The sequence below is a fragment of the Neomonachus schauinslandi genome, chromosome 12, assembly GCF_002201575.2.
Source record: "Neomonachus schauinslandi chromosome 12, ASM220157v2, whole genome shotgun sequence".
Classification (NCBI taxonomy): domain Eukaryota; kingdom Metazoa; phylum Chordata; class Mammalia; order Carnivora; family Phocidae; genus Neomonachus; species Neomonachus schauinslandi.
Genome location: NC_058414.1, coordinates 22033305 through 22051438, shown reverse-complemented (window position 1 = coordinate 22051438; position 18134 = coordinate 22033305). Strand labels below are relative to the sequence as shown.

The 18134-nt window shown below is 38.7% G+C and overlaps 1 protein-coding gene and 1 pseudogene across 1 annotated transcript in view; one reads left to right on the top strand and one right to left on the bottom strand.

Moving 5' to 3' along the window:
• The window catches only part of MAGI2 (membrane associated guanylate kinase, WW and PDZ domain containing 2), a 1351041-nt gene that overhangs the window by 1119170 nt on the left and 213737 nt on the right, over window positions 1–18134 (top strand). Inside the window, exon 10 of the mRNA XM_044920220.1 lies at window positions 17153–17791. Coding sequence (XP_044776155.1) covers window positions 17153–17791 — 639 coding nt within the window. The remainder of the gene's footprint in view (window positions 1–17152; window positions 17792–18134) is intronic.
• LOC110579847 lies at window positions 7318–8510 on the bottom strand (annotated as a pseudogene).

Below are 18134 nucleotides of genomic sequence, written 5' to 3'. Positions count from 1 at the left end.
AATAAGTCAATCAGAGAAAGACAAGTATCATATGATCTCACTGATATGAGGAATTCTTAATCTCAGGAAACAAACTGAGGGTTGCTGGAGTGGGGGGTGGGGTGGGAAGGATGGGGTGACTGGGTGATAGACACTGGGGAGGGTATGTGCTCTGGTAAGCGCTGTGAATTTTGCAAGACTGTTGAATCTCAGATCTGTACCTCTGAAACAAATAACGCAATATATGTTAAGAAAAAAAAAAAAAAAGAAGAAGAAGAAGGTAGCGGGAGGGGAAGAATGAAGCGGGGGAAATCGGAGGGGTAGACGAACCATGAGAGACGATGGACTCTGAAAAACAAACTGAGGGTTCTAGAGGGGAGGGGGGTGGGAGGATGGGTTAGCCTGGTGGTGGGTACTGAGGAGGGCACGTTCTGCATGGAGCACTGGGTGTTATGCACAAACAATGAATCATGGAACACTTCATCTAAAACTAATGATGTAATGTATGGGGATTAACATAAGAATAAAAAAAAAAAAAATTTAATAAAAAAAAAAAATAAAACAAATAAAAATAAAAGTTCTCACTACAAGAAAAAAAAATAAAATAAAAAAAATAAAATAAAATAAAAGAGCAAAAGTCAACTAATAAAGTAGTGTGAGACCACCTCCCCTGTCGCATTCCCTGCCCCAGTCGCAGACCACCACCCCAATCTTCATCCTCCTTCAAGTGGTACTTCCTTGGAAATACCCCTTTCTACCTAGCACCGTTTCCCAACTCACTGCACTTTTGGATAGCTCATACTTTTTAAAGATATTGCACGGCTACAAATTTTTGCCTACAGCAAATGTTCTTGATCCCTTACTCTGTGTTGATGCTATACTGGATGCCCACTAAATAAATGAGAAATAAGTGAGAAAAAGATAGCTGTTTTCTATATTACCCCAAAGTTAAAGGATAAAAGTCTCTCTCTCTCTTTAGTTTTGTTTTGTTTGGTACTTTGGTGAGCACTGCTTGTTTTTAATATTTCACTGAAATACTGAAAAAGAACCACACATTTATCCATGATAACTATATGCTAGTTTTCTTGCCAGCTAGAGTTATAGTTAATAGTATTTTAAGGCTAGGGACTATATCTGACTCATCGTTACATCTGTTGGGCCCTTCCCAGAGCACACGGTAGGGACCCCATAAACATTTTTGCATGCCTACTAAAGCATCAATATTATTGTATTATGATTAAAAATACATTAACCTACTATGGGTTATACTGGTTAATCCATGCTGATTAAAAAACTCTCATTAGGGGCGCCTGGGTGGCTCAGTTGGTTAAGCAGCTGCCTTCGGCTCAGGTCATGATCCCAGGGTCCTGGGATCGAGCCCCGCATCGGGCTCCCTGCTCGGCAGGGAGCCTGCTTCTCCCTCTGCCTGCCTCTCTGCCTACTTGTTCTCTCTCTCTATCTCTCTGTCAAATAAATAAATAAAATCTTAAAAAAAAAAACTCTCATTAATAGTTAAATTAGTGAAAATAGAAGAACTAATTAATTGCTGCTTAATGAAAGCATTGAGGTTGAAAAATCATTTTGATACAAAATCCGTACAAAAGAAATCAGGAAGTAAAAGCTTAGGACCTAGGTCTCTATGGTCGTGACTCCAAAATTTGTATCTCTAGCCCCTCACCTCTGTGTTTGCAAGCGCCCCCCCTCCACTAGAGTTTACCAAATTATTTGTGGTAAGTGGTGGCACACCATGAATTTTCACTCATGCCAATGATATGATCATTCTCACAGATAACAAAGTTAACATTTTAAGTATTTCTCTAGTTTGTAGGGTATTGAAAATAAAGATGAATATTTTGTATATAGAGGATATACAAGATGTCTCATAACTACAGTTATCTTTTGCACATGTTGAGTCAATCAACCACAGTTAGTAAAATTATTGTTAAAAATAGTGAGGTGCATCTTTTCTAACTTAAAAAAATTAGTAACGGATCTGTGAGAACATTTTGGCTGAACAAAGAAAAATATTTAATTAAGTAAAATAGGTACTAGAGCTTATTTTAGTATTTGCTTTGCCTTTACAAAAAAACAAAATTCTTCTTCTTAGCTTTAATCTTTCTTCACAAAGCAGGTAAATGCCTTGTCAGATTTAACATGATAATTGCGTATTTAGTAGGCAAATAAACTTAAGAACCTACAATCAAACCCATAGGGAAAAATAAAACTAAGACAAAAATTAGATAAAGACAGTTCATAGCAGAAAATATGTGATATAGTTCCTATTTCCTATCCTCTCAGAGCTAAGTCTGAATTTTAATTAATATTTTTTTCCAATATCCTGACTCAAGTATTTTATGCTGAAGGAATTATTGAAAGATTGACTAGCAGACTTTTGATGTAGTAATAAATATTTATGATCTCCTGACTGTATTTTTATATTATTCATTAACTAAATCGTTGGATCTCTTGCTTCCATAGGCCAGTAATTATGTAATCAAGTGTGACTTTATGCTTTCTGTGTGTCAGTTTCCTGAGTAGAAGTCAAAATGCAAATGGTTTACAATTACATGCCTTCAACAATCATCGATTATTGTTTATGTAGAAAAGTTAGCATGTCTGTGTAATTAAAATAGAAAATACAATGTACAAAAAAAAAGCAGCAACAACTAAATGTTTCCTATGTTCTAGATATTAGCTAATGAGGTTGCCCCTCCCATACTGGGGTCCATTCAAATGATCCACCCTGATTTCAATTAATTGGGATACATAGTCCTATTCCTACTAGTTCTGTCTTTTGGGATTTATGACAGCCAGATTTTCAAAGCTTAAACATCTCATAAAATACCTTAAACTATTTTTGTTTTTTTTCCTGTATTTATTAGATGTTTATGACCTCAAAGTTATATCCTCAATGGTCCTCTTTTGTAGCTTGTTATTTTGTCTGTATTTTGTTTTGATGTACTTCCTTTACACTTGGGCAGCTGACTAGCCCATTCAAATATAGGTAATTCTATATTTGGGTGATTTCTTCTTGTGGGCTACAAGTTGTGCATAAAAACTAGACTGGTATGTCATCATAAAATATCATGTATGTTTACATTATGCCAAAATTGCTATTCAGTTCAGGCAGTCAAAATGTGAAATTAGGTGAACAAGCTCCACATGATTAACTTGTAGTATGTCTTAAGAAATGCCAGGGGCACCTGGGGCGCCTGGGTGGCTCAGTTGGTTAAGCGACTGCCTTCGGCTCAGGTCATGATCCTGGAGTCCCGGGATGGAGTCCCACATCGGGCTCCCTGCTCAGCAGGGAGTCTGCTTCTCCCTCTGACCCTCCTCCCTCTCGTGCTCTCTCTCATTCTCTCTCTCTCTCTCTCTCTCTCTCTCTCTCTCGCAAAAATAATAAAAAAAAAAAAAAGAAATGCCAGGGGTGCCTGGGTGGCTCAGTTGGTTGAACGTCTCTGACTCTTGATTTCGACTCAGATCATGATCTCAGGCTCAAGCCTCCACGGTGAGCGCTTAGTGTGTGGGGGGGTGGGGGGCGGGGACCTGCTTGTCTCCCTTTCCCTTTGCCCACCCCCCCAGTACATGCTCACAAATGCGCTCTCTGTCTCAAATAAATAAAACAAATCTTTTAAAAAAAAAGAAATGCCAAATAAACAGATCAAATGAATCTTGAAATTTCATAAATTTATATAACCAAGCATGCATATAGTTAACACACAGGCCTGAATGTAACCCCAAACATAGAGACTGAGGCAGCTCTGCTACTTTGCAAATGTGATACTTAGTATCTCTAAGCTATGTCCACTTCTGCAAAATGGGCATAGTATATTCTCCATCAGGTTATCCCAAGGATTAAATGAGATTAAGTCTCTAAAGTGGTTGGCAGAGCTTTTGGCACAGTTTTACTATTCTTAGCACATAAATAGTAGCTTTATTATTAGCGAATTTGGTCATTGCTCTGTGACCTCCAAAAATGTATTTTTTCAGTAGAAAGGATTTAATGGACTGTCTTTGCATTATCTGGACCAAAAAAATCAAGAGGCTATGTAAGACTTTTACTTTTCAGTTAATTAATCTGGGACTATGTGGTTATGATTCTTGCATTTTACTATGATTTGCAAGAACTTGAAATAAAATAAAGTGCTAATATTATAATTATGAAATTATTACTAGATTTGAGTTTAGAAAGCAAGAAATTTTCATTGTTTCTGACTTTATCATTAACTATATTTGACTGGAACGTAAAATGTATTGTAACCTTTAAGTGAGCAAAGTAACATAGAAACCTGGATCTATTCACATAGATATATGATCAGTGGTGGTGGTAGAGGGAGGGACAGTTTAAAATCCTCGAGGAAATGTCCTACTCTTGATTTCCACTAGGTCATGGTCTCAGGGTCTTGGGATCAAGCCCAGGATTAAGCAAGACCAGGGTCAGGCTCTGCACTCCTCAGGGAGTCTGCTTCTCTCCTTTTCTCTCTTCATCTGCCCCGCCCACCCACCCCACTCCCAGTCATGCGCCCTTGGGAGCACAGTCACTTTCTCTCTCTCTTTCTCAAAAATAAATAAATAAATATTTAAAAAACTAAATAAAATAAAATCTTTGAGGATGATTCTCTGCTGACTTATTCCAATCAATTTCAGTATGGTATAATAATTGTAACATTGGGAACAGCAGGGGATTATGTTGTTTTTCTCTGTGCCATTTGTCTGTTGTATCTGAGAATAGAATAATCTCCCATTATCTGCAGGGAAAGTGCTGCATATTTTCCTGAAACTCTGGAGTAGTGACATTATTCATCCCCGAAAGAATCTGTGTACAGGGTCTGGCATAGAAAGGGTCATGGGGAGATACACACCCAATGGAGGAAGTCTTAGATGTCTGATATTATAAGAGACCATATTGATTTCCCTTTCTCTCCACATAAATCAACGAGATAGTAACCATCTTTCTCTGGATGCCAAATTTTTAGTGCAGCCAAGACAAAATTTCTTCCTCCCCTTTGCCATGTGTTTGAGGGTTTTTAATTGGCAATCTTTGGTGTATATGGCCCAATGAGCAGACTGACTTCTTGATACTTGTATAAAATATTGCTCTTTCAGAAACTGAAATTGGAAATAAAAGCATCCAAGTTTGAACGATAAAAGTCTGTCAGTGAAGATTCACATCTGCCAAGTCTGTTTCCCTCTTAACAAGTTAGCAGGGCTCTCTCCTCAAGCCTTGGACCTGTGTGTATGCAGTATACACTCACATTTTGAGCATGGCACATTTGTTCTTTCTGCCAGCCATTTTATGAAGCTCGGCAACTTAATGCTACACCGGTTCAGAAGTCCATATGCGAGAAATGTTCTGGCAGCCCCTGTTTCAGCAAGTCAGCAGGGGCTCTGCAGTTTTTCATATGAGAGGAGTGAAGGAGTAGATCAACACCGTCTAATGTTACAGTACCAGTTAGGGATTGTTGATTGGCTTGCCGTGGAGGCACCAGCCAGAACACTTTGCAGAAATACCATACAGGGTGATAAAGATCTAGGGGTGAGAGCTTCCATGGCTGAACGGGCCCAAAATAGACGTCCCTCACCTTCAGTCTGGATGCTCAAGACAGCACCCAGCTCACCCTGGAGCAGATAGTCAATTTTTTTTTCTTCAAAAGCAATTCAAGGGAACAACGTCGCAGAATGTTATCCGGCATCTTGAAATAGGTTATTTCCCCCTCTTCTAATGTCAATTTCACAGTATCAAAAACTAAATTCTACTTTCCTTTGACTAAAAAACACTGGTTCGACCTGCCTCAAAAGTGTGTATTGGTACGTCCGTCGGTCAGGTCGCAAACCCTTGAAACCATTTGGCAGGAGGCAGCAGTCTGAAATGAGATGGATGTCCCAGTCCTTTTCATCTCTCCCTGTTATTCATTTTTCTTGCTCAGTCAGAATGGCTGGCAATCCACAGTTGTGGGTTGAGTAAACTGTTGGAAAGCATGTCCACGCACAGTTCCCAACTCCCCCCAGCCAGCTGTCCCCCATCATTTCAGGGGAGGTTTTATAGCCATTTGATACTGTATTGGAGTAAGTTCAGAAGGTGGGGATGAGCGTGCCACGTTGGCCCCTAGGAGCCATTTATGTAAAAAAAGAATCGTGCTCGTTCAGGAATACTGTTAACACTGTTTGAAAATAAGCATGCAAGTTGCTTACTATCCATATAAAATGACTCTTCCCCTACAAGGTACTTCTGTAGTTTGAATTTTCAGAGCGGGTTGGGTGTGGTTGAGCATGTTTGTGTGATGCATTTGCCCTCGTGTGTATCTCTAACACACAGGAGAGGACAAGGACTCTACTTTTTTATCTTGCCTTCATAAACTTTCATTTTGCCAAGGTTTTAAGGTAGATTTTTTAATTGTTTTGTTTTTATTTTCTTCCAGTGAAATCATAAGCTCTCTTTAGATGCAAGAACCCATTTTCATTTTATAGGATCCCTCTAACATATTTGTCTTTTTTCTGTTTGTTTAAAATTCATTACATTGTTTTAGAGAAATGACAGATTCACTGACCATTTCATGTTACTGAATTAAAGTGAGCAAGCTGTTTAGAAAGCCTCTGCTCTTTGGAGCTTTGCAAAAAACAGTCTTTTATGCTTTCTTTTTGCGGCTTCACTTCTAGTTTTAATCTGAAGTGTTGTTTCATCTTTGCCAAATCAGCAAATAATCAATGCCTTTAAATTCTCTTTTCTTTCTCCTTTCCAACAAAGTAAAATGCAAGTATTTAAATATATCTTACCACACAATGCCAAACACAAAGGAAATGTAAATAGATCGCTGGACTAATTCACATCTGCCAGTGAATAATTGTTGGATGCGTGCTGATTAGGCATAATTTTTTTTTTTAACCAAGCTTTTAATTAGGCATCTGCACCGGGTCACAGAAATGAAATTATAAAATGTGATTAAGAAGGCTTTCATTCTTTCTGAGAAATAAAGGGCTATGCCAACATCTTGGTATACTTTTGCCCACAGTTAGGGTGTTGGAATCACTGACCGCTTTTGTAGAAAATCAAGGAACCTTGGGCTAGGCCCCCAGAAGCTTGTCACTTACCTGTTTAATGGCACCACAGAAGTTTCCCAGTGCCTTGTAGGAGAGCTTTCACATTCCTGCAAGATGTAGGTACCCTTTTTTTTTGGGGGGGGGAGCTTTTATATTTGAGTTTATTCTTCATTTAACTTTTAAAACACTACTATAGTTGAATATTAAATCAAAAACAATAGCAAGTTTGAGCTATGATTATAGTCCTTCACTCATTCACTACTGCATATAAAATGCCAGCAGTGTTACTCACTGGCCCCATTAAAAAGTCTGACACTGAACACCACCCCTGGGATGATGTGCATCAGCCTCACAGGCTTCCCCATTGTAATGGCGCCGTCCTTCCTGATTTGGATCAAAATCCACCAGTTCTACCTGGTCCATTTCATCAGTCTCTTCTACTTCCTTCCTCTCAGGTAGGAGTTTTTCCAGCAAAGAGAGTTTATCAGGAGAGAGAAAGCCATTCTCAGGAAAGTTTACCTTAAATTCGATGATTAGGCGACGCTTCTCATATGGTCTACAATAAATTGGCATGCCTTCATTTAGCACACACTTGATATCTCCATGCTTGACAATTTGCCCTGGGTGAGAGGTGATGACGATGGTTTGGTTGTCAAGAGTAGATATTGGCTTTTGAAAGCCACACGGTGCTTCAGCCAGCTGTATGTCCATACACATGAAAAGGTCTTCTCCTCGCCGAGTAAAAACAGTGTGGTCCTTCTGATCTAAAACAATGATAATATCTCCTGGTTCCAGTCCTGGTTCTTGGTCTCCTTCACCATGGGATGTTGTCTTCTGGCCATCCTTCATGCCTTTGTCAATATGAACTTCTAGAATCTTCTTCTCTCGAACTATCTTCCTCCCATTGCAACTTTTACATCTGTCATTGGGACTGATCCATTCCCCATGGCCCTGGCACTCCATGCACACAGATTGAATTTGCTGAACCATTCCAGGTCCTATCTGATGAATTCTTATTTGCATTCCAGTACCTTGGCAATTGGGACAACATGCGACTGCTCCTTTCTTACCACCTCGGCCTTCACATTTATCGCAAATCACATTCTTTTGCAGAGCTAGTTTTCTTGTTGCACCATTATATAAATCTTCTAAGGTTACTGAGAGCTGATGCACAACATTTTTACCTCTCCTTTCTCTCTGCATCCTTCTTCCTCCTCCAAAAAACATATCAAAGATGTCCATGGGGGAGCCAAAACCACCACCAGCTCCACCTTCTTTAATGCCTCTTCTCCTCCTTTGTCATATAATTCCCTTTTCTTTGCATCAGAGAGTACTTCGTAAGCTTGAGAAATCTGTTTAAACTTCTCTCCTTCATTTGGATTCTTATCAGGGTGGTACTTCAAGGCCAGTTTCCTGTAGGCCTTTTTCAATTCCTCTTGGGTGGCATTGGGTTTGACCCCCAAAACATCATAGTAAGTGGTTTCTTTCACCATTTTCTACAGCCGCTGAGAGGGCCGAGGCCGGTGTGGGGGAGGGGGAAGGAGCGCGTTGCTGGGCACAGCTCCGGCAGCCGCCCAAGATGTAGGTACTCTTAAAGCTGCACCTTACCCATGATGTTTTCTGGCTTTTCCATTTTACTTGAACAGAAACTAGTCGAGGAAAGTGAAATTGCTTGCCCAAGATCACACCGCTATTGAAAGAATTTTTACCAGAGCTGATGTTTCGGGATGGTTCCTGAGTTTTGTGGGTTGCAGTGCCCTGTCACCTCTCTGCCTCAGAATTCTCAAAGCCTTCTTCTACGCAGCCTATTTTGGAGGACTGTGGGAAGTTCACTGAGCTATTGGTGGTGGATTCCCCTGTTTGCAATTATTTGCTTCACTGCTTTCCTCCACTAACTTAACTAATCAAAAGAATGTTGCAGTTCATCTCTCCCATTTTCATATTCAGGAATTAAAGATACTTTGTCAAGTGTTCCTACTGATATGATTTGAGGTGCACAGAAGAGTCCTCGAGTCAACATATGTCCTGGACTATTGTAAATTCTTAACATTTGTGTAGCAGTCTTGAGTTCGATTTTTAAATCTCACCTAATTATCAGTGTGACTTTAGAGAAGTTATGTAACTTCTAGGCTCGGTTTTCATATGTATAAAGTATAGGTAACAATGCCTATTTCATATAGATTAGGTAAGATGGGGTTTGTAAATGCCAGGTAAATAGTATATGTATTAAAATTTTGTAGTCACTATGGTCACAGATAGTCGAGGTGCTGTTAATGTGGTTAAGTGGATTGAAGAACTAAGCCGTCAGGAAGACTAACACACTGGGAGAAGTAATTAACAGTCAACAATAGGAGGTGGCCAGAAAGAAGGTCAGAAAGGTGAGACCAGTCTCCAAGGGTAATTAGGAGTTTGTTAATGGGGACAAAGCCTGGAGAGTAGCAGGAGGCTGGAAAGAACAGAGCACATTTAGGGGTATGGCTGTGAGCTAGGGCAACTGAAGCACATACTAGGTTGGAAAGAGGCAGGAGATGATGAAAATATAGACCGAGAGCCTTATGTGCTGTGCTAGACTATTTGGACCCTATTCTCTATGAACAGGCACTGAAGGATGTTAAGTAGAAAAAACATCAGTAAATATAATATAGAAGATGAGTTGCCAGGGAAGCAGGTGGAAGGCAAGGCCCAGTGCTTGGCAGCCAGTGGTACTAATGTCCTTGACCTGCAGAATAGTCACACTCTCTTGGTTCCTGAGCCAATACTGACCAGAAGAGGGGTTTTATTAAGAATCCCATGTACCCCTAGAGGTCTGTATGGGGTAGGATTAGGGAACTCCATAATCCCACAGGCTCACTGAATCATTTCGTATGCTAGGCTTCCCCTCTCTCCTTCCCTTGTCTTTTCTGCTATGACAGCAGGAAGACCAGCTGAGAGAACATTGCAAAGGTTCATACAATAGATGGTAAGATCCTGACCTCAGGTGGTAGAACTAGGAGAAGAAAAGAAGGAACCAATGGGAGACATAGCTAAGAGGTAGATCCAGAACCTTGGTCTTAGAATTTCAGAGTGAAAAAACTACCTTAGAGATCATCTGGTTCAATCTTCTCTTTTTATAACACTGTGCCTGAGTCACAGTAGTAGTTGAGTATAATAAATACTTGCTGAATAAATGAGGGATAAGAACCAGAGATGTGGGCGCCTGGGTGGCTCAGTTGGTTAAGCGACTGCCTTCGGCTCAGGTCATGATCCTGGAGTCCTGGGATCGAGTCCCACGTCGGGCTCCCTGCTCAGCAGGGAGTCTGCCTCTCTCTCTGACCCTCCCCCCTCTCATGCTCTCTCTCTCTATCTCATTCTCTCTCTCAAATAAATAAATACAATCTTTAAAAAAAAAAAAAAGAACCAGAGATGTGTTGACACCACTAATTATTGACATACCTAGCATAAGGACATAAATCTCTTGACGCCTAAGTCAGTGCTCTGTCCATATGCCACACTTAGTTTTATAATGTTAGAAAAAAAATAAAACATTGGAACCTTATTTTAGTGCTATGGCTCAATTCACTTCATTTTCATTCACAATGTGACTTAAAATGTAACATATCAGAATTAATAAACTAAGACTTTTCTGATGAAGGCATTTTGTCCTACCTCTAATACCTTCATAATCTAAGTATTTGTTTTTGCATTTCTGCATAATGGGAGGATGTCTGCAATAATGCTATCTGCCGGACAGATGTTTAAAGCCAATAGAACCACGGAAGGTGCAGAATTTCCTAGGTGGAATTTCCTCCAATTAATGGCAGATTCAATAACTTTCACTCTAAAGAGACCATTTGGGAAATGTAGAAACTGCTTTAAATTATCCAAGAGAATGATGTTTCTATTTGATGAGAACAGAAATAAAAGAAATAGTCTTGATTTTTAAGCAAAAAAAAAAAAAAAAAAAGAATAGATTTAGGTACAAGGGAAAACTTTGGGGCAGTAAGAGATATAGAACCCTATAACAGGTTCATCAAGGAACCTGAGAAAGTAAGACAAAGGTCCATTTATTTTCTTGGGTATTTCTCTCCAGACCTTTCTCACTTTGTGACATTGCAGAGAATATGCCAAGAGCCACACATGTGGATGTTCTAAGTTCTACCCTCCACCTCCACCACCGCTGCCAAACAGTTCAGGCTATCTGATCCTTCTACCCTCAGTGCATTGTATTTATATTCCAGAAAAGAATGAGGAATCCAAGCATACTTTCATGAGTCACTAGTCTTCCCTGCTGGGAAATAGTGTATTCAGTTATAAGGATGAACATATCTGTCCTTTCAAATTTCTGCAAGCGAACTGTCAAGTAATTTAATAAAATTCAGCAGTTTCCTTTTAAAAATGTAAACTATTTATTCTTTGTCATCCTTAGGATATTTTTATTTTCCACTCATTACCATCTATTTGTTTAAAAGTTTAATAGATGTATTTATATATGTGACATTACAATAGTTCTATACCATTTACAGAACATATTCATAGACACCTCTTTTCTACAGGGTAGGTAGAACAGATGTCAATTATCTCCATTCTGTAGATGAGGAAACTGATGTTGAATGACTTGCTTGAAGAGCAACCCAAAGATACCCAGCTTCAATTCTGTTTGTCCATCTGGTATACCACAATGCTTCACTTTGGAGAATAAACTATATTAAGGGCAGTTATTTTCAATTTAATTGAAGTGTTGAGTTGTACACCCTCACAAGTATATGTCAAAATTTATTATGTTTTTTGGGGGGGTTGTAGAGTAGAATGAGAATGAATATTCAATATCATAATAAAATTTCCTATTATAATAATAATATATATATAATATGTATATTATACATATATATATGGGAGTAGTGGGTGAGATTTTTTTTCTTTTAGCAAAAATTTAGATGACTTGGCGAAAACACAAGTTAGAGACAATAAAGGCAGCAAATTTAGCTATGAAATCTATTCCAGTTTTCCTCTAAATCTTTCTATCCTTTATTCAATACGAATGTGTCCTAAATACCTGAAGAGTTCTAAACATAGTAATATTACTCTATTGATTTTGTGGGGAAAACTTGGAACAGGTAGAAAACTCCCACAAAGGAATAAAGTCAGAGATGAATTTGTACTGACAAATATGATGAGGTAGTAGCAATCGGAGCAGGAATAATGGAAGATATCTTTGAAAAAGTGAAGGAAAGGATGAATCAGTTGGGATGGAATTACACACAGAGAGGAAGTGCCCATGAGAAGAGAGGAATAGCAGAATTCAAGTAAAAAGGCAAGGAGCAAGTTGTAAATTGTGAGCAGTTAAGACACCGGCATCACAAGAATGGGAACTTATTGGATGGTGAAGACAAAAATAAGTTGGAAAGCCTGCTGGTAAAGAGCGTTGACCAGTACGTCTAAAATTGAGTAGTTTGAACTTAATGGAGGAGACTACAGGATGAGAATGGAATGTGAAGTAAGTTATTCTAGTCTAGTCCAAGATGGTGGTTAAGGAAGGTAGACAGCAGGTGGTAAGTGAAAGAGACTAAAAAGGAAGTTTTGCACACCACAGTGACTCAACGAATGTGGGAGCAGAAGAAAGAAGTATAAAAATAACTGCACTTTAAGCAGTGCCTTATGAAAAGTGCCCTGTTTTATCCAAAATAATGAAGTACCCAAGAGGTATCCAGTAGTGTATTTTGATTCCAATGACTAAGAGAGGGACCAGTTAGCTTGGAACATGTTTTCATACAGGCCAGCAGTTTTAAACTTCTGCTTCATCAGCCTGACTCTCCTTCACTTGCACTTTGAAATCTCTTCATTGGGAATAGGGTCTTTATGAGACCAGCTCTGTTGGAGACCCCAAGCTCATCAGTCACTCCAAATTTGACCCATAGGCCCAAGGTCAATAGCCCTAACGCAGCTGGCCCCAATAGGGCCTGAAGTGAATGGCCACATAGGAAACAATGTAAACTTGCAGGCAAGACGGCAATGAAAATGGGTGCTTGGCTTCCAAACAAGATGCATCATTTTATTTTTATGGAAAACCTTTCCTTGGTAAAATTAAAAGTGTTTTCACAAGCATGATCTCATTCTCACAGTAGCCGTGTGAAAGAGGAAATGGAGGAGATGTTTTAATTCCCATTTTATAAAAGAATAAATTGAGAGAGGGAGAGATCAAGTGACTCTTCTCCCAATTCTCCCTCTTAAATAGGCCAACGGGGCTTGAGCTAGAGCCAGTTCTCCTAATGACGTCTCTTTCTGTGCTCTGAAGCCCAGTCTATCCCAGGACTTGGCATGGCACCATCAGATGGCATGTACCAGGTGGCTCATATTTTTATTTCACAACATGTCAATGACATCCATACAGCACAGTCTATAAATATCCCACCCAATTAGTTCTATCTGAACAGGCAAATGTTTGCTTACAAATCCATCTACAACAATTGTGGTATGACACAATGTCTAGGCATCTATACACATTTTTTTAAGTCAGCAGTTGAGTACTGTCAAGTTGTTAGTTTTATCCTGTGATAACTGACCACTCATCTTTTACATTCAGAAAGCTTCTGCACAGCTCTCTAAAGATATCACTTTATCACTGCTTGCTTGACTTGAAAAATTGCTCTGAGTGGAAAATATCCATAAATTTTAAAAGCAGTCTTACACTGCTTTTAAACCACAAATAGTTCTCATTCTGTTTCTAAATAGCAAGATCACATTAAAACTCAAAAATAGATAACATTAATCACTATAATTCAAATAACCACTCTCTAGACCTGGCAGGGAACCTGGAGAGCTTAGTTCTTTTTTCCTATGAATTTCTGGCATAGCATGCTTGGGGGGTGGGGAGTTTGTTAACAGTGTTTAAAATTAGGGAAAGCCTTAGAGGAAAGTGACATTTGTTACCTTCCTGTCTTTTATCTGCCCACTCAGAAACCCATCCTCAGCCTAGATTATGACTGGGGTGGGAATATCTTGGTGGGACTGTCCTGATTTTTATAGAAGGATATAACCAAGGACAGATAATAATTACTGAAATAGCAGTCATCCTTTGCATAACAATTTGCAGCTTACAAACCCTGTCACCTGCATGATCTCATTTGTTATTTCCCATAGAACAATAACTTGCTATTATTATTATTCCTCATTACTTGTGAAAAATGTGAGTCACAAAGGATTTAAGTTAGTTTTGAAAGTCACACAGCTAGAAAGTGATGAAGCTGGAAACTGGACCAAAGTCTTCTGACACCCTGTCCCATGTAATGTCAGCTATACCGTGCAGCCTCCCAAACCTACCAAAAATGTTGGATCAAAAGAATGGAGGTGGGCAGAAAAGTAATCAATGTGTTAAAAAAAAATGTAAAGGACTAACCAAATAGGAAAAAATGCGGAAATGAGATGTACTAAAGAGCAAACCCAAATGGCCAATAAACATATGAAAAGATGCTCACCCTCACTAGCAATCTTGGAAATGCAAATTAAAACCATGATCACACCCATTAGATCGATGAAAATTAAGTCTGAGAATGCCAAGTATTATATTAGATAGGGAGCAATGAAAATTCTGATATACTAGAAATAGGGGTGTAAATCAATTTGACCTATTTTGTCAGTCATTTGCCATGACATAACAAAGTTGAAGAAGCATGTGGTCTCGGCCCAGCAATTCAATGCCAAGGTCCATACCTCAGAAAAGTTCCACCATAAGTGCACAAGGGCCATGGAAAGAGATTATTAGCAGAATTATCTCTAGGAGCCAAAAATTCACAAGAACCCAAACATCGAATAACACAAGAATGGACAACTATTAATAAAGTAGTGATGTAGCCATCCAACAGATACTCTATTGCAAGGAAAATTAGTGAACTAGAGGTAAAAGTATCAAATAGATAAATATCACAAATACATTTGGAAGGAAATTACAGAAGATTAATAGGTATACCATTTACAATGATTTTAAAAGGTGCAAAACCGTATTTTGGGGGATATTATTATTTAGGGATTAAATTTTACTTAGGAACATTATTTACAGGTACCTGGATATGTCATAAAAGCATAAAGTGCATGTGAATAAAGCAGGACAGTGATTATGTTCGGAGAGGGCAGTAAGTGGGAGGGCGGTGCCACCTGGAGGACCACAACTAATATGTTCAATGTTCTCATCATTGAGTTGGATGGTCATACACAGTATTTATTCTTCTCTCAACCTTGTAATGTGTAAAATAGATGATCCTAACTTTAAAAATAGAAGAGGCAGGAAGAGAAGAAAAGAGTTTGTCTGGATCAGATACTTCTCTGGGACTCTGGGATGACCAGACCAGTTGAAAATGATGCCAAAGAGTCCCCATTTGCCCTGGTCCAATGGCGAATCATAGTAGCAGAGAAAGGATGCTCATCCCAACTCAGCCCTAAGTCCTGCTCCAAAATCCCCACCATTACACCAACACCCTTTCTGATACACATAATTGAAGTGTGAAGTTCCATCTACCCAATCACGGAGTCTGTGACATTTTCTAGAATCACACTTAAGCTGAATCCCAGAAAATGTTTGTTTGACTTTTCTCTTTATATCTTTAGCACTTTCAAGCAGGTCTCTAGCATTTGGGAAGAGCAAGTGTTAACTGAGTCTATGTTGTTGAGAGTATTTTACTCGGGAATGTTTTATTCATAGAATTATTTATTTTAGAATGCATAAAGTGGAGTAACCATTTTATATCAGACACCTAAGAAAAGCTAGAGAAGTATTTAACTCTGAAAGTTCAACTCTGTTTTTACATTTTTGATGTTTGCAATTTTGATGGGCAAGGATGTCTCAGTATGAAATCCCTAGCCATTTACACTACCCATTTCAGAATTATCCTGATAAATTAATACCTGCTGAGTTACTCATTTGACAGTCTGTGAAAACATGTCTTTTTATCCCTCATGTACTCCTCAGCGTAGTCAGGCACAATCTCAATTTACAAGCATAATTCTCAAATATTATGGTTTGTGAGAATAAAAAGATCAACCCATAATAGGGCAGTTCTCTAAAACTAAAACTGTTATTCATACATAATTGAAATTTTTGAACAATTAAACAAGCGTGTTTTTTTCCGTATCTTAAGGAGGAAATATTGTTTTTCAGAATTTTTATTTTATAATGAATAATTAACATTCAGGGCATTTTTAATATCATAAAGTTAACATCTAACCAGTGGACATCTGTAACTCTATGATAATTCATTGGGGAGAGAAGACAAATGGCTTTTTTAAAAAGATCTACAGAAATATTAATTAATCTAAGATCAGAGGATGAGTCTATGGCAGCCTTCTATTGAAAGCCAAGGTCCCAAATCCCCTCCAACTTATTTTAGCAATAGTAATATTAATAGTGGTCCACATTTATTGGGCACTCACCATGTGTCAGGCACAATGCCAAACACTTTTCCCGCATTATCTTATTTAATCCTCACAACAACTTTACAAATGAGGAACTGTGCCTCAAAGCAGGTACGTCACTAGCCCAATATCATGTATCTGCTAAGGAGTAGAGTCAAGATCCGGACCCAGATCCCTGATCCCAGAACCAGTGCTCTTGACCTTTGCTTATGTATACACAGAACCTTTGTAATTACATCTTGCTATAGATGGAGAAAATAAATGGGCAAAATCTTTCCTCTTCCATAAAAAAGAAAAGTAGCAGTTGACTCAGTCAAGTTATACCAAAAAAACCCATATACCGGGGCTTTCTTTTTCATCTAAAACTATGACCACTACTTCTCAATAGTTTGAAATTCTATTAACTGAATTGCACTGAAGATGGAAATGAAGATGAAAAGGAAGCATAGAATGTGTGCTTCCTCAATGTACAAATGCTTCTAAACTTTTCTTTCTGAACACAAAGCTGTTTCTGAACTCCAAGAATAAACACATAGCATTTTTTTTCATCATTTGATCATTGTATTTGTTGGCAGACCTGTTGGTAACCTTGAGTCACCTACAGTGAATTTAAATATTCTTCTAATTGGTTTTCTCACAGCTTACTGAGAAACAGAGTGCCTCTTTTACTAGTCTCATAAATAATTCCATTTCTCTATGTCAACTTTAATTGAACTTACCTCATGTTGTCAATCTCTTTCCTTTTTCCTTGCAGGTGATGTCATTGTCTATATTAATGAAGTTTGTGTCCTTGGACATACTCATGCAGATGTAGTCAAACTTTTCCAGTCTGTTCCTATTGGTCAGAGTGTCAACCTGGTGTTGTGTCGTGGCTACCCTTTGCCCTTTGATCCTGAAGATCCTGCTAACAGCATGGTGCCACCCCTTGCAATAATGGAGAGGCCACCTCCAGTGATGGTCAATGGAAGACATAACTATGAAACATATTTGGAATACATTTCTCGGACCTCACAGTCAGTTCCAGATATAACAGATCGGCCGCCTCATTCTTTGCACTCAATGCCAGCTGATGGTCAACTAGATGGCACGTATCCACCACCCGTCCATGACGACAATGTGTCTATGGCTTCATCTGGGGCCACCCAAGCTGAACTTATGACCTTAACCATTGTGAAAGGTGCCCAGGGCTTTGGCTTCACTATTGCTGACAGTCCTACAGGACAGCGGGTGAAACAAATACTTGACATTCAGGGATGCCCTGGCCTGTGTGAAGGCGACCTCATTGTTGAGATCAACCAGCAGAATGTACAGAACCTGAGCCATACAGAAGTAGTGGATATACTTAAGGACTGTCCCATTGGAAGTGAGACTTCTTTGATTATCCATCGAGGAGGTAAGATAAACACTACTCAGTAATAAAATATGCAGGTAAAATAATAGGACCTTTACAATACTATCATAAAAATGGAAGTTTTCCTCGAGTTGAATGAAATCATACTTCAAAAAATAGAAGTCAAAGAATAGGAGAGAAAAACAAGAGTTAAAAAATAAAAGTCAAAGAATAGGAGAGAAAAACAAGAGTCCAGGATGCGATGGGTTGTTTTTTTTTTAATTTTGAGAATATATGTTTTCTTCCAATTTTATATTAAACACAATAAAAGTAGTGCTTTCTGTCTCACAAATGTATCTTAGTATGAACTTGGAGGGTAAAGCCTGAATCCCCAAATATGAGTGGT